At 48.1% G+C, this 14,864-nt stretch overlaps 1 protein-coding gene across 1 annotated transcript; it reads left to right on the top strand.

Annotated features, from left to right (window-relative positions):
• Nucleotides 1-40: 40 nt before the first annotated feature.
• On the top strand, nucleotides 41-12,185 carry SRPRA (SRP receptor subunit alpha). Its single transcript, XM_069948350.1, has 14 exons — nucleotides 41-237; nucleotides 3,994-4,077; nucleotides 5,318-5,481; nucleotides 5,681-5,835; nucleotides 6,232-6,382; nucleotides 6,469-6,625; nucleotides 6,784-6,908; nucleotides 6,992-7,110; nucleotides 7,553-7,639; nucleotides 9,173-9,345; nucleotides 9,422-9,635; nucleotides 9,818-9,981; nucleotides 10,465-10,563; nucleotides 11,489-12,185. Exons 1-14 carry the CDS (start codon nucleotides 121-123, stop codon nucleotides 11,615-11,617), a joined length of 1,938 nt encoding a protein of 645 aa, XP_069804451.1. The 5' UTR covers nucleotides 41-120; the 3' UTR covers nucleotides 11,618-12,185.
• The last annotated feature ends 2,679 nt before the right edge of the window (nucleotides 12,186-14,864 follow it).

Here is a 14,864-nt window from a genome sequence, read left to right as displayed (position 1 = left end):
GCATCTGACAGAATCCTCCTCCTCTTCCGGTACAGACGGAAGTGACGTTCTCCCCCGGTGTTTCTCTGACGTGTCCCGGGGCTGTGAGTGACGAGCTGTGTGCGCTCCGGACGGTGGACGATGTTGGACTTCTTCACTATCTTCAGTAAAGGCGGCATCGTGCTCTGGTGCTTCCAGGGGGTGCGCGGCTCCTTCAGCGGCCCGGTCAATGCGCTGCTGCGGTCAGTCATCCTGCAGGTAACCGCCCGGGGGCGCTGTGTGCCGGAATCGGTCACCTGACGGGGAATAGGGCCGCACTATAGTGGGCGAGAAAGAGGGGGGATAATAGGCTCCTGACCTTGTCTGCTGAGAGAACATGAGGAGTATTGGGGAACCAGTCGTGATAGTGGGCTGCCTGTCATGAGGCAGGTGTATAGGGGGGCTATGGTGAATGTGGGGGGCTATCGGGATATAGGAGGTGGGACAGGTGTATGGGGGGCTATGGTGGATATAGGAGGTGAGACAGGTGTATGGGGGGCTATGGTGAATGTGGGGGGCTATCGGGATATAGGAGGTGGGACAGGTGTATGGGGGGCTATGGTGGATATAGGAGGTGGGACAGGTGTATGGGGGCCTATGGTGGATATAGGAGGTGAGACAGGTGTATGGGGGGCTATGGTGAATATGGGGGGCTATCGGGATATAGGAGGTGGGACAGGTGTATGGGGGGCTATGGTGGATATAGGAGGTGAGACAGGTGTATGGGGGGCTGTGGTAGATATAGGAGGTGGGACAGGTGTATGGGGGGCTATGGTGGATATAGGAGGTGATACAGGTGTATGGGGGGGTCTATGGTGGATATAGGAGGTGAGACAGGTGTATGGGGGGGCTATGGTGAATATGGGGGGCCTATGGTGGATATAGGAGGTGAGACAGGTGTATGGGGGGCTATGGTGGATATAGGAGGTGAGACAGGTGTATGGGGGGCTATGGTGAATGTGGGGGGCTATCGGGATATAGGAGGTGAGACAGGTGTATGGGGGGCTATCGGGATATAGGAGGTGATACAGGTGTATGGGGGGCTGTGGTGGATATAGGAGGTGGGACAGGTGTATGGGGGGCTATGGTGGATATAGGAGGTGAGACAGGTGTATGGGGGGGCTATGGTGAATATGGGGGGCCTATGGTGGATATAGGAGGTGATACAGGTGTATGGGGGGGGGGTATGGTGAATGTGGGGGGCTATCGGGATATAGGAGGTGGGACAGGTGTATGGGGGGGGCGGCTATGGTGAATATGGGGGGCCTATGGTGGATATAGGAGGTGATACAGGTGTATGGGGGGGGGTTATGGTGAATATGGGGGGCTATGGTGGATATAGGAGGTGATACAGGTGTATGGGGGGCTATGGTGGATATAGGAGGTGAGACAGGTGTATGGGGGCTGGGGGGCTATCGGGATATAGGAGGTGAGACAGGTGTATGGGGGGCTATCGGGATATAGGAGGTGAGACAGGTGTATGGGGGGCTATCGGGATATAGGAGGTGAGACAGGTGTATGGGGGGCTATGGTGGATATAGGAGGTGAGACAGGTGTATGGGGGGCTATCGGGATATAGGAGGTGAGACAGGTGTATGGGGGGCTATGGTGGATATAGGAGGTGAGACAGGTGTATGGGAGGGGGCTATGGTGGATATAGGAGGTGATACAGGTGTATGGGGGGCTATCGGGATATAGGAGGTGAGACAGGTGTATGGGGGGCTATGGTGGATATAGGAGGTGAGACAGGTGTATGGGGGGCCTATGGTGAATATAGGAGGTGAGGCAGGTGTATGGGGGGCTATGGTGGATATAGGAGGTGAGACAGGTGTATGGGGGGGCTATGGTGGATATAGGAGGTGAGACAGGTGTATGGGGGGCTATGGTGGATATAGGAGGTGAGACAGGTGTATGGGGGGCTATCGGGATATAGGAGGTAAGACAGGTGTATGGGGGGCTATGGTGGATATAGGAGGTGAGGCAGGTGTATGGGGGGCTGTGGTGGATATAGGAGGTGATACAGGTGTATGGGGGGGTCTATTGTGAATATAGGAGGTGAGGCAGGTGTATGGGGGGGCCTATGGTGAATAGGGGGGCCTATGGTGAATGTGGGGGGCTATCGGGATATAGGAGGTGATACAGGTGTATGGGGGGGCTATGGTGGATATAAGAGGTGACACAGGTGTATGGGGGGGTCTATGGTGAATATGGGGGGCTATGGTGGATATAGGAGGTGATACAGGTGTATGGGGGGCTATGGTGGATATAGGAGGTGATACAGGTGTATGGGGGGCTATGGTGGATATAGGAGGTGATACAGGTGTATGGGGGGCTATGGTGGATATAGGAGGTGATACAGGTGTATGGGGGGCTATGGTGGATATAGGAGGTGAGGCAGGTGTATGGGGGGGTCTATGGTGGATATAGGAAGTGAGGCAGGCGTATAGGGGGCCTATGGTGGATATAGGAGGTGAGGCAGGTGTATGGAGGGGTCTATGGTGAATACGGGGGCCTATGGTGGATATAGGAGGTGATACAGGTGTATGGATGGCTATGGTGGATATAGGAGGTGAGGCAGGTGTATGGGGGGCTATGGTGGATATAGGAGGTGAGGCAGGTGTATGGGGGGCTATGGTGGATATAGGAGGTGAGGCAGGTGTATGGGGGGCTATGGTGGATATAGGAGGTGAGGCAGGCGTATGGGGGGCCTATGGTGGATATAGGAAGTGAGGCAGGCGTATAGGGGGGCCTATGGTGGATATAGGAGGGGAGGCAGGTGTTTGGGGGGGCTATGGTGGATATAGGAGGTGAGGCAGGTGTATGGGGGGCCTATGGTAGATATAGGAAGTGAGGCAGGTGTATGGGGGGGCCTACGGTGGATATAGGAGGTGAGGCAGGTGTATGGGGGGGCCTACGGTGGATATAGGAGGTGAGGCAGGTGTATGGGGGGGGTCTATGGTGAATATGGGGGCCTATGGTGGATATAGGAGGTGAGGCAGGTGTATGGGGGGCCTATGGTGGATATAGGAAGTGAGGCAGGTGTATGGGGGGGGCTATGGTGGATATAGGAGGTGAGACAGGCGTATAGGGGGGTCTATGGTGGATATAGGAGGTGAGACAGATGTATGGGGGGGTCTATGGTGAATATAGGGGCCTATGGTGGATATAGGAGGTGAGACAGGCGTATAGGGGGGGTCTATGTTGAGTATTGGGGCCTATCAGGACATAGGAGGTGAGGCACAATATGGGAGTCTGTCAGCATGTCACCAGGATGTTAAAGGGGCTCTGTAGGGATATAGGACATGGATATGGGGTTTCGGGATCCCAGTCATGATAATATGGGCTGTCTGTTAGTATATGAGGTATTAAGGCTGCTGTACGCCCACATAGAAGTCATGTTGGGGTATTGGGGTTCATGTTCACAATATGGGGTCTCTCTCCTGAAGCTTGTAGGATTCTAGGTTCACATATACTGACATCTGGGGGTTCTGATACTTCTAGGTTCATGTTGAGAATACAGAATGGCGGTATAGAGGTATGACATGCACACGGTGGGGTGGTGGTGGTGGGGTCATGTCTGGACATATGGCAAGATAGATTGTGAGGCCTGTGGTATATAGGTCATGTGTCCGCTCTCCATATGGTGGCACTTGGGGTCCAGGTCCTGACGGATTCTGATTTTATGTGACCCTAAATAGTAAGCACTAGGGTGTCGGCAAAGAGATGACCATAGGTGAAATGTTGGGGATCCAGATGGGGTCATGGACTGGCACAGAGTAGGATAAGGGGCACAGCACTTTTGGCTTCATACCAGAGTGATGGGGTGACACTGTCCAGTTGTGGAAGATGTTTAGAGGACATCTGATTGTAGTATAGGGACTCTGGGGGGTGGGGGTTGCCCCATTCTGATCTATTCTGATCCAAAGCTTAAATAACCTGATAGACTTTCCTCATTGTGTTTTTCTGTCTCTGCAGGAGAGAGGCGGCAGCAACTGCTACAACCATGACTCCCTTACCCTCAAGTACAAGCTGGACAACCAGTTTGAGCTGGTGTTTGTGGTAAGGCATCTCTGACTGCACACAAGGGTTTATCCCATCATATACAATAAGTGCCCCCTAACCATCTAATCTTTTGTTATGGATTCAGAGTGCGGCAATACACCCCCCCCCCTTTCCTGTGAATCTACAGTGGATTGGAAAATGCAGTGGTCAAATTGTCTTGGACACCAGGGTTAGACTACCAGGGCCACCATTTCACTATAAAGTGATAGTGTAATCAAGAGAAAGGGCTCCAGACCCCTGTGGAGAAAGATACCCCTTACCAGTGGATGGACATATGGGCAGTAGGACCTATATAAGCATTATGGCGAACCATTTTTTTTCCTTCCATGACAGCTGTTTCCTTCTATGGTGGAAGGAGATAGTCAGCAGGACGATACATCACCCACAAAAGTAGACATGGATGCCATAAGAGAGACAGATTGCTGATCTCAGGGAGACCAGCCAAACGATAACACTGCCGGCTGCTAGTGAAAGCGCTCAATGCAGTGAAGTCCTCGGTGCATTGCACCCTGTGAAACATGAATATGCAAAAGAAGAGCCCATGGAGCCTCATTGAAGAGTCTCAAAACACAGGACTAGCCAGATATCCCTCTGGGAAGGACCCAGCCAAGTGGCAGCTCCTGTAGGAAAACCATCAAAACCACCAAATAAAGTGGCCCTATAAGTCAGTGTAATGACAAGGGAAAAACCAAGGCTAGGTATCCATCCACATACAGCTGTTTCGGGGTGTTGCCCCTCATCAGTGTGGAGCAGGATTCTGGCTAGGTGGGAGCAATGACTGGTAGAGCCATAAGAGAAACATTCCATGGATGGATGGGCTCCAGCAACGTGGCAGTGAGTTTTCCTTTCTTCCCCACCTTAACAATCCCCCATTTTTATCCTATAGATGTCTCCAGGGTGAGGCAGAACAGACTGGTCAGGGCCTCTGTTTGATGTATGTTGAAACGTGATCCCATTAACATGGGCCAATAATTCATCACCTAAGAAGTTCAATGGCACGATGCTGATGGTCAGGATGTATAACACTCTACCGTATGGCGGCTCTATTAAAAGAGGATATTTGTTGTATGTTTAACTTTAAGTCTGTGTCCTCTACAATGCAGTGTCCTGTGGATGCCAATGTTCTGTTCATCCTGAGACACTGTATTTGGTGGGGGGGGGGGGGGCAACTTTATAATGGGGGACCTTATATAAGTGGGTTGGATTAACTCTTGTGTGTCATCTCCTGTCTCCGCAGGTGGGTTACCAGAAGATTTTAACCCTGACGTATGTGGACAAGTTAATAGACGATGTCCATAAAGAATTCCGGGATAAATACCGTAATCAGATCCAGCAGAATGGCACCCTGGGATTATTAAACAAAGCCTTTGATTTCCAGGATGATTTTGACTTTCTCCTCAGGTATGTTGGGACCGCGTTAATGTTGGCTCCCCGATGGTTGGTTGTCACTGTAGTGTAGTTAAGGGGGCCGGGTCCAGTAGCTGCACACTGCACAATGGGGCCATCCCTCGGGTCCAGGGCCGCCAGTGTCAAGATCTTTTGGGATTTTTGGACATTGCATTATACAGATTTGATATCCTGTGCTTTGGCTGACTTACAGGGCAGCGGAGGAGAGCAGCAAAGCTCGGCCCCCTGCCGCCATGAAGACCTTCGAACAGTCGGAGAAGTCAAAGAAGACTGTGAAGTCCATGATCGAGAAGCCGGGAGAGAAACTAAAGGAGAACAATAAGAAGAACAAGTCTTCAAAGAAAGAGAGTGAGTCCTGAAGGTTAACCCATTCACTACTAGCATACACCTGACATCCTATCAAACGGTTACTCCCCATATTGCAGTACATACAGAGACGCCTTCATGCAATTTTACATGAAAGTGTGATTTTCACATTGGTATCAACCTTTGAAATTTGTCACCCAGACAGGAAACGTTATTATACCACCAGAATGATGAAATATCTGGTCCTTGATATCACCTAAAAGCACCTAAAAACAGTTGTCCTGAGGGGCTGCTCATAGCCATATCCACCTTCATGTAACTTTGTGAAAGTATGAGACAAATGCAGAAGGTGCAATAGTGAGGTCTAGAATGACGTGTGGAGGGTCTGCCTGTATTATGGGCGCCTTCTCATACTTCTGTCTCATATCTGGTTTGCAGACATCGCACCAGAAGCCATTACTTCAAATAAAGCTAAGACCAGCGCCTCCGCACCTGCTGTGGAGAAGGAGGAGCTGACCACCGAGGAGGCCATACAGAGGAAGCGAGAGGAGTTCTTCAAGAAGAGAATGAAGACTGGGGATAAGGCCAGGTGGGGGCTTTAGATGGATGGGGGTCCTAGGGCTAGGAGTCATGCCATCACTTGAACACAAGTAGAGTTTTACTTTCTTTCCACAGCAAATCCCCAAAGCCGGAGACTCAGAAGGAGAAAGGGAAGCAGCCCCGCAGGTGGGAGCTGGGACCGTCCAACACCAAAGAGCTAGACTACAGCAATCCCACCACCAATGGCAACTCTGAGGAGACAGCAGTGTTCAACGATGACCTAGAGACACTGGTGAGACCCCCGGTTATGAGGCTGCTGTATATAGTAACTCAGTCCTAGTTCTATATAAAAGATGTCTGCGTTTAATAACACAGATAAAGGTATAACAACCCGTCTGGTTACTGGGGACAGTTTATGTAATGCAGCTTCTGCTCCGCTTTGTCTTTCAGAGATTCCCCACTGGTATGTCCGGAAACCCCCCGGATGTGGAGTATGATAGCAGCAGCGAAGAAGAGGAAGAAGAAGACGTCCCCTCTGTCCAAACCAGGGCTGCTCCATCTGCTGCCAAGCCCAGGTACCCCCACATGTCCATAACAATGGCTGGGAGTGGGCCATCTGTTCTGCGGTCTAACCAGTGTATTTTTTTTTTTTTTCCAGTGCCAAGAAGAGCAGCTTTGGAGGAATGTTTGGGATGTTAAAGGGCCTGGTGGGGGCTAAAAGTTTAACCTTGGATGACATGGAACCTGTTCTAGAGAAGATGAAGGATCATCTCATTGGTGAGAAACTAAAAGACATTATGGCTCAGATTTATATATGGGTGTAAAGTATAAACTGTAAACTCCCCCTTTTTAGCTTTGATAAATCTCCACCTATAAATCTACATGTTCATTGTAAGTTTGACCGCCTGCAGTTCCCGTAGGGTTGTCACCCAGCATTTGTGGAGTCCAGAATGGTATGGCATATTGTCATCTGCTTTTTAGAGTAAGAGCAATCCCTGTTAGCTATCACATGTCATGTACCGTTAGCCTTGGCTCTCTGGAGGCTGCAGCACGTTATGCTCAGGGCCTCTGGGTGTGGAGCATGACACAAGTCACAGGTGAATAATGTGCCTGACAAATATATGTCTGAGCCAGTAGGAAAAAAAAACCTACAAGGCATTGAGCAGAAACATTCCTGGACAAGGATTAGTAATTTCTCACATTTTTGTGATTATTGCAGCAAAGAATGTAGCCGCGGATATCGCTCTTCAACTGTGTGATTCTGTGGCCAAGAGACTGGAAGGGAAAGTCATGGGAACTTTCTCAAGTAAGTGAATCATCATCATCATCATCATCATCGACTGTAGAGTCACTGTATACATACACTGCATATCCTGTGCTGATCCTGAATTACATCCTGTATTAACCCCTTAACGACATCGGGCGTATACTTACGCCCTGATGCCGGTAAGGACGTTCAGAGCAGGGCCGCGCGGCGACCCCGCTCTGAACCGCGGCGGTCCTGGGTGCCGCTTGTAGCCCGGGACCGTAGGTATTAGCGGGCACGGTCCGATTGCCGTGCCCGCTAATACAGTAATCAGATGCAGCTGTCAAACATGACAGCTGCATCCGATTACCGGATTCAGCTGTTCCCTGGTGTCTAGTGGCGGAGATCGCTCCCCCGGGATGTTATCCCAGAGGAGCGATCTCGTTTCTGAAGCCGGCCGGGGACCGCTCAAAGATGGCGCCGTCCCCGGTTCGGCACTCGTTTACTTCCGGCTGCAGCAACCGGAAGTAAACGAGTGCCTATCTCATGGATCTCTGCAGCATATCTATGCTGCAGAGATCTCTATGAGAGACCAAAGCACTTATACTAGAAGTCCCCTAGGGGGAATAACCCTAACCCCAGGGGGGAATCACCCTAACCCCAGGGGGGCTTCTAGTATAAGTGTAAAAGTTAAAAAAAAAAATGTTAACAGTAAAAAGCCCCCTCCCCTAATAAAAGTCTGAATCACCCCCCTTTTCCCAGGTTATAAATAAAAGTAAATAAATAAACAAACATGTTTGCTATCGCCGCACACGTAATCGCCTGAACTAATAATTAATCACATTCCTTCCTGATCTCGTACGGTAAACGGCGTCAGCGCAAAAAAATTCCTAAAGTGCAAAATTGCGCATTTTTGGTCTTATCAAATCCAGAAAAATTGTAATAAAAAGCGATCAAAAAGTCGTATATGCGCAATCAAGGTACCGATAGAAAGAACACATCATGGCGCAAAGAATGACACCTCACACAGCCCCATAGACCAAAGGATAAAAGCGCTATAAGCCTGGGAATGGAGCGATTTTAAGTGACGTATATTTGTTGACAATGGTTTACATTTTTTACAGGCCATCAGATAATATATAAGTTATACATGTTACATATCGTTTTAATCGTAACGACTTGAGGAACATGCATAACAAGTCAGTTTTACCCCAGGGCGAATGGCGTAAAAACACGTTTCCCCCAAATAAACAAAATGCTTTTTTTTTTTTTAATTTCACCACACTTTGAATTTTTTTTCTGGTTTCGCAGTGTACTTTATGCAAAAATTCAGCCTGTCATTGCAAAGTACAATTAGTGGCGCAAAAAATAAGGGCTCATGTGGGTCTCTAGGTGGAAAAATGCAAGTGCTATGGCCTTTTAAGCACAAGGAGGAAAAAACTAAAACTCAAAAATCGAAATTGGCTCTGTTGGTGGGGTCACTGTGTACATACATTACATTACTGATCCTGCATTCACATCCTTCAGAGCTGCACTCACTGTATACTTAGGTTATGTTAACGTCTCCTTCTCTCTCCCCTTTCTTCCCATCAGCTGTGACGTCTGCAGTGAAACAGGCTTTACAGGAGTCCCTGGTGCAAATCTTGCAGCCAAAGCGACGTGTGGATGTGCTGCGTGATGTGATGGAGTCACAGCGCATGCGTCGTCCATACGTCATCACTTTCTGTGGGGTGAATGGAGTGGGGAAGTCCACCAACCTGGCCAAAGTGAGTAAATAAGAGTGCTGGGAGTTTCCTCCTGTCTCTCCCCCATTGATAACTGTCTCCTCTGTCTCGGATACAGATTTCCTTCTGGCTGATAGAGAACGGATATAGCGTACTCATTGCAGCTTGTGACACATTCCGAGCCGGGGCGGTGGAGCAGCTGCGCACTCACACCAGACGCCTTAATTCCCTGCACCCTCCGGAGAAGCACAGCGGGCGCACTATGGTGCAGCTCTATGAGAAGGGCTACGGCAAGGACGCTGCAGGGATAGCCATGGAGGCCATATCTTATGGTGAGCCCCTTCAGCAGGATATTAACATTGAAGGGACACTCCAGGTCTTTCAGTGAATGAAAACTTCTTTGTCAGAAAATTGGCATTCGTGGCTCGTAGTCATTGACTTCATCTGTCACACACTGGGTCCACAGCAACCAGACCCCTTTCGGTTGATCTCGCTTCTCTCTGTTTTTGTGCAGCTCGGAATCAGGGCTTTAATGTGGTGCTGGTGGACACGGCCGGCCGTATGCAGGACAACGCTCCCCTGATGACCGCACTGGCCAAGCTCATCGCTGTCAACATGCCGGACCTCGTCCTGTTTGTTGGAGAAGCCTTGGTCGGCAATGAGGCAGTAGATCAGCTGGTAGGGTGTTACGCATTACTTCTGTGTCATGATGTAGGATTTCACATAGACTGTTCAGTCATTTTTAAGTTAGATCTGTTCTGGATGACCTCTTATATGGCTTTCCATACAGGATGGGTCTGATCAGTGGGGGTCTGCCTGCTGGCCAATGAGCTGATTTGAAGGGGCCTCTGTAATTGTACCAATGCGGCGGCTTCTTTACTTCCGATCAGTCGCGGCTCTCTACATGGAGTAGTGACTGTACCTGGTATTGCAGCTCATTCCATTCACATAATTGAGAGGAGCTGCAATACCAGGTACAGCCACTACCCCGTACATGGAGCTGTGACTGATTGGGAAGTGTAGAGGCTGCAGCATTAGCAGAAATGCAGGATTCTCTTTAATCAGCTTATTGGGAGTCTGATCCCTACTGATCGGCTATCAATAACATTCTGGAAAACTGGAGTGACTGATCATCTTGGATTTATTATTATTTATTTTCAGGTGAAGTTTAACAAGGCTCTGGCAGATCACTCTATGTCGGAGAAGCCGCGACTCATCGATGGGATCGTGCTCACCAAGTTTGACACAATTGATGACAAGGTAAATCCATTGATGTGCTGAACCCTTTTTTTTTTTTTTTTTTTTTTTCCCCTCTCATTGAAAAGTACCCATTTAGTCATCTATTCTGGGAGTAGGTGATAAACACTTGGCAGGGACTTCCCACTTTGGATAATCCCTACTGTGTAGAATGGTTCCTCTATTATAACCCTCTCAGTGGAGCTCCCAGTGTTCAGTTATAATCTGTGAAGAAAGCGGGCAGTAAGTGTTTAATTTCCCTACAGCGCCACCACTGGGGGAATAAAATACTACACCTTCTTTATATAAAATGGTTGTGTGTAATGCAGGAGAGGACATTCAGAGAGAGACACTTTGTAACCACTCTTCTGTCTGCTAAACAGAGGACATCCCCTCTGTTAAGTCTATTACTTTATATAGGCTGTAGGATGACAGGTTTTCTAAACTGGACAACTCATTTAAGGAATAAAACCACAATCTGGTAAAATAACTTCCATCGTCAGGGTACCTTCACACATACCGTATTCGCAGTGGATTTCACACTGCGACTCCTAGTACTGTGATCTTTAATGGGGTTGCATACACTCAGCTGCTGAGCGCCCCCTTAACCCCCTGCAGCTGAGTAGGACCGACAGGAGCCAGGAGCCTCAGATGCAGCTGTGGTGCCAAACAGGTAACGTATGCTGCGGGGGGTTAAAGGGGCCAGCATGCTGCAAGGGGGGCTTAAAGGGGCCCCATTTAAGATCACAGTACCAAGATTTGCAGCGGATTTCACAGTAAACTCGCAGCGTGAAAACCGATGCAAATCCGGTATGTGTGAAGCTACCCTTAAGTACAGCTGCACACATCCTCCCCTCTCCTAGACTCCACTGAAAGGCTGTAACAATCCTAATTTGTTGCAATTACATTGGGGGGGACGCACTTCTAACCTCTTGTTCCTCTCTTGCAGGTGGGCGCTGCCATTTCCATGACATACATCACCGGGCAGCCCATTGTGTTTGTGGGCACAGGGCAGACCTACTGCGACCTGCGCAGTCTGAATGTCAGAGCCGTTGTGGCCGCGCTGATGAAAGCCTAAGTGACGTCTACGTGCAGCTATCTCTCCATTAGTGTTCCAGGTTTTCATGGTTTATATTCGCCGTATTATAATCTGATGTTTACAGTCTGCTGCCTGACTCCTCAGCTTGAGAGTAGCAGTCACCAGCCTGTGGCTCTCTAGCAGCTGCAAAATAACAACTCCCATCATGTCAGGGCATGATAGGAATTGCAGTTTTGCAACTACTAGAGTCAGGGTTGGTGCGCACTGCAACAGAGCTATATAGTTTATTGGAATTATATTTAGGTCTTGTGCCCCCTTATAATCTGGCATCTTCAAGACAAATGAGGAAGTTGGATTATTTGGAATTCTAAGTTTGGACATTACACCGTCCCAAGGCCCCACAGGAGGCTCCAACACACCTGCCTGTCAGACTCCTGCCAGATGATGGCGCACTGACAAAATGTTTTCAGGCAGCAGCTGTTACATCATGATTGGCCTGCAGGTGGCGCTGACCATCACCGTATTGTTATATTGCTGCTAAATGAAATCTGCAATCCCTTAAAGGGGTCTTCCGGTGACATGTGAATAAAGCTTTTATCGTGGTCAAGAGTTGTTTAGCTTTGTACCATTTTCCTCCCAGGAATAAGCAATTTTCAGTGCATTCCTGCTTTGAGAAACTTTTTTTAAAAGCTGCTGAAAAGTGGGTGGGGTTTAGCTGGAGGGGTGTGGCTTGCCACAGCCCAATACAGTTAATATAATTTATGTAAAAAAAATAGCATTAATTTATTGTTAGGGACACCTTTTGGTTGTGACACCTGGAACCAGTGTATACAATTATGCTTTTAATGATTATATATAATTTTTTTTTTTTTTTAATTCTCTGCATGCTTTCAGTGAATGGAAACATCCTTGTGTACACACAGACACTTAGTATTTGCCTAATAATTCTCACCGCTGAGGGTTCGCTCAGTTGTGTCCAGTCTATACAGTCCTATGAGTGGTAGAGATGACGCTTACCTGCACCTGATGTGCTTACCCCATAGAGGATTGTATAGGCTGGATACAATTGTGGTATTAATTTTTCAGTTTTTGGCCATGGACAGGAGTGTTTAGTTCACCTAGAAAAGAGTGGAAAAATTAGAATAGAAGGCTGCAGAGCTTCCATAATGCAGCAATTGCTTCATTTCCATGTCACCGAAGGGCCCCTTACATGTTCCTGTCACTCGCCCGCACAGGAGGCAGCCCCAACAGCATTGTGTTAAAAACCTGTGAAATGTTGAGGCACCAGGCACTTAGCGCCTCACACCTCGACAATTAGCAGTTCTTAGCGCAGTGACAGGTGGCGGCTACCTCCAGGGGGCGCTTTGTTCAGTATATTACTGGCAGATCTCCCATATCCTGTGTGTTCTGCACCACCCGCTCACATGAGGAGGGGGGCTCTGCTCAGTAACCCCTCCTTCCGCTCATCCATCGTCTAGTGGCGCCATGTTCTGCTGACGTGCAATATATGGATCAGTCCATGTAAAGAGTAAAACCTATTTATAAGAGAATAAATTTCTTAAATAACCCTTCTGTATGAGTGAGTTATTCCTGCAGGGGGGCTGCAAACCTCAAAGAGCCTAAGAGGAGCGCTTTATTATGGTATAGTATGTTTTTGGGGGAGGTACAGCCCTTTAAATTGATGAGGAACCTTTTGGCCTTCAGCATTGGTGAAAAGTACAATTCTCATCATGTCTGGAGCTTCGGCTGTCCGGGCATGATGGGAACTGTAGTTTTGTAACAACTAGAGGACTGAAGGTTCCCTGTCTCTGCTACTCTGGCAAAAATCTCTTTCTTTCAGATAGTTATACAGATTTGTAATTTTATATTTTAAAATCTTAAGTCATACAGTACTTATCAGCTGCTGTATGTCCTGCAGAAAGTAGTGTTTTCTTTTCAGTCTAACACATCGCTCTGTGCTGCCACCTCTATTCATGTCAGGAACTGTCCAGAGCAGGAGAGGTTTTCTAGGGGATTTGCTCCTGCTCTGAACAGTTACTATATAACTCTGTAACCAGTTAACTAAATTATCATTACCTTCATTTCCTTTTATAGGGCACCCCATTCCTGTCATTACCTCATGGTTACTATAGGGGGCTCCTGGTTCCTCTGATCATACAGTAGCCAGCCTTATTCCTGAAGCTTTTATTTATATGCAGCTGCTGTAGATCGAGCGCAGCTCTGAAGACACAGACCCAGATTTATCAACCAATCACAGCTCAGTTTTTGTTTCTCAAAACGATTTATTATTGGTTGTCGTTTTGATAGGTCATAGCATCTTTTTCGCTCCTCTGCATGTATTTACCCAGTGAATATTGGTCATTAGCTCTGCCCCATTTTGCGTGTATCTGTTGCTGGGTGATGATGATGTAGCTGATAACATTTTCTTAGTGGTTTCGGTATTGTACCTACAGTCACCACTAGGGGGAGCTCAATGCATACTGTTCTTGCATTGTATAATCCAGGATATGGAGCACAGATGAGGAGATAATGCTTAAGGCCAGACATTCACTTTAATCATGGTATAATAGAGTTCTGCAACTTTGTAACATTTTCTGTGCTGCATTTCTTCACTATTTTCCAGATCTAATAGGAATGTGGCTGAAAGCTGAGGGTTTGTTGCAGTCTCATCTAGTCTGAACAATCCTTTGTGAACAGCCCACAGTGTATCTGTGCAGGTAAAATATAACATGAGAGAGATCAGCCACTGTAAGCTCGACTGGATCTATTGTAACAAACCCTCAGCTGTGAAAAGTATTAGGTTTACTAAGATCTTGAAAAGGAAGAGGTACAAAACCTATAGAGATTGATTTGACTTATTTACACAGGACTGGACACTGCGCCTCACACAGGTCTGTACAATATACGGCGAGAACCTTGTCTCAGTGTTACATGTAAACATTACAGGAGCAGCGTCCGTGTGGGGCGAGATGTGCGGATCCCACAACAGTAACTTGTATGAAATGATTCATAAACAAAACGTAGAAAATGAGAGTGCGTCCAAATGCTGGTACAGCCAAAGAAGCTAAAAAAGCCGTCTGACAAGACCGACGCCACCAGCGCCAGGCGGCGTCACGTACAGCGCACTAGTGTGCCTGTCCTCCATGCTGACAACTGCTCGTCTTCCTGCAAAGACTCTCGTGCTGCAGCCATGTCCTTGGCCAGTCTGACATCACAGGGAGTGCGGGCGGTCATGTGCTGTTACCTGAGGATGAGAGAGGAACGAGAGTCAGTATGCCAGACAGGC

This window comes from Dendropsophus ebraccatus, chromosome 12 (assembly GCF_027789765.1).
Source record: "Dendropsophus ebraccatus isolate aDenEbr1 chromosome 12, aDenEbr1.pat, whole genome shotgun sequence".
Lineage (NCBI taxonomy): Eukaryota > Metazoa > Chordata > Amphibia > Anura > Hylidae > Dendropsophus > Dendropsophus ebraccatus.
Note: the sequence above shows the minus strand (reverse complement) of the source record. Positions and strands in the feature narration are given on the sequence as shown.

Bases quoted from the DNA above. Each gene is read 5' to 3' on its own strand.
- SRPRA (XM_069948350.1), top strand. From the start codon at position 121: ATGTTGGACTTCTTCACTATCTTCAGTAAAGGCGGCATCGTGCTCTGG. The intron at 238-3,993 runs GTAACCGCCCGG...CTGTCTCTGCAG, and splicing joins TGCGGTCAGTCATCCTGCAG to GAGAGAGGCGGCAGCAACTG. The intron at 9,982-10,464 runs GTAGGGTGTTAC...ATTTATTTTCAG, and splicing joins ATGAGGCAGTAGATCAGCTG to GTGAAGTTTAACAAGGCTCT.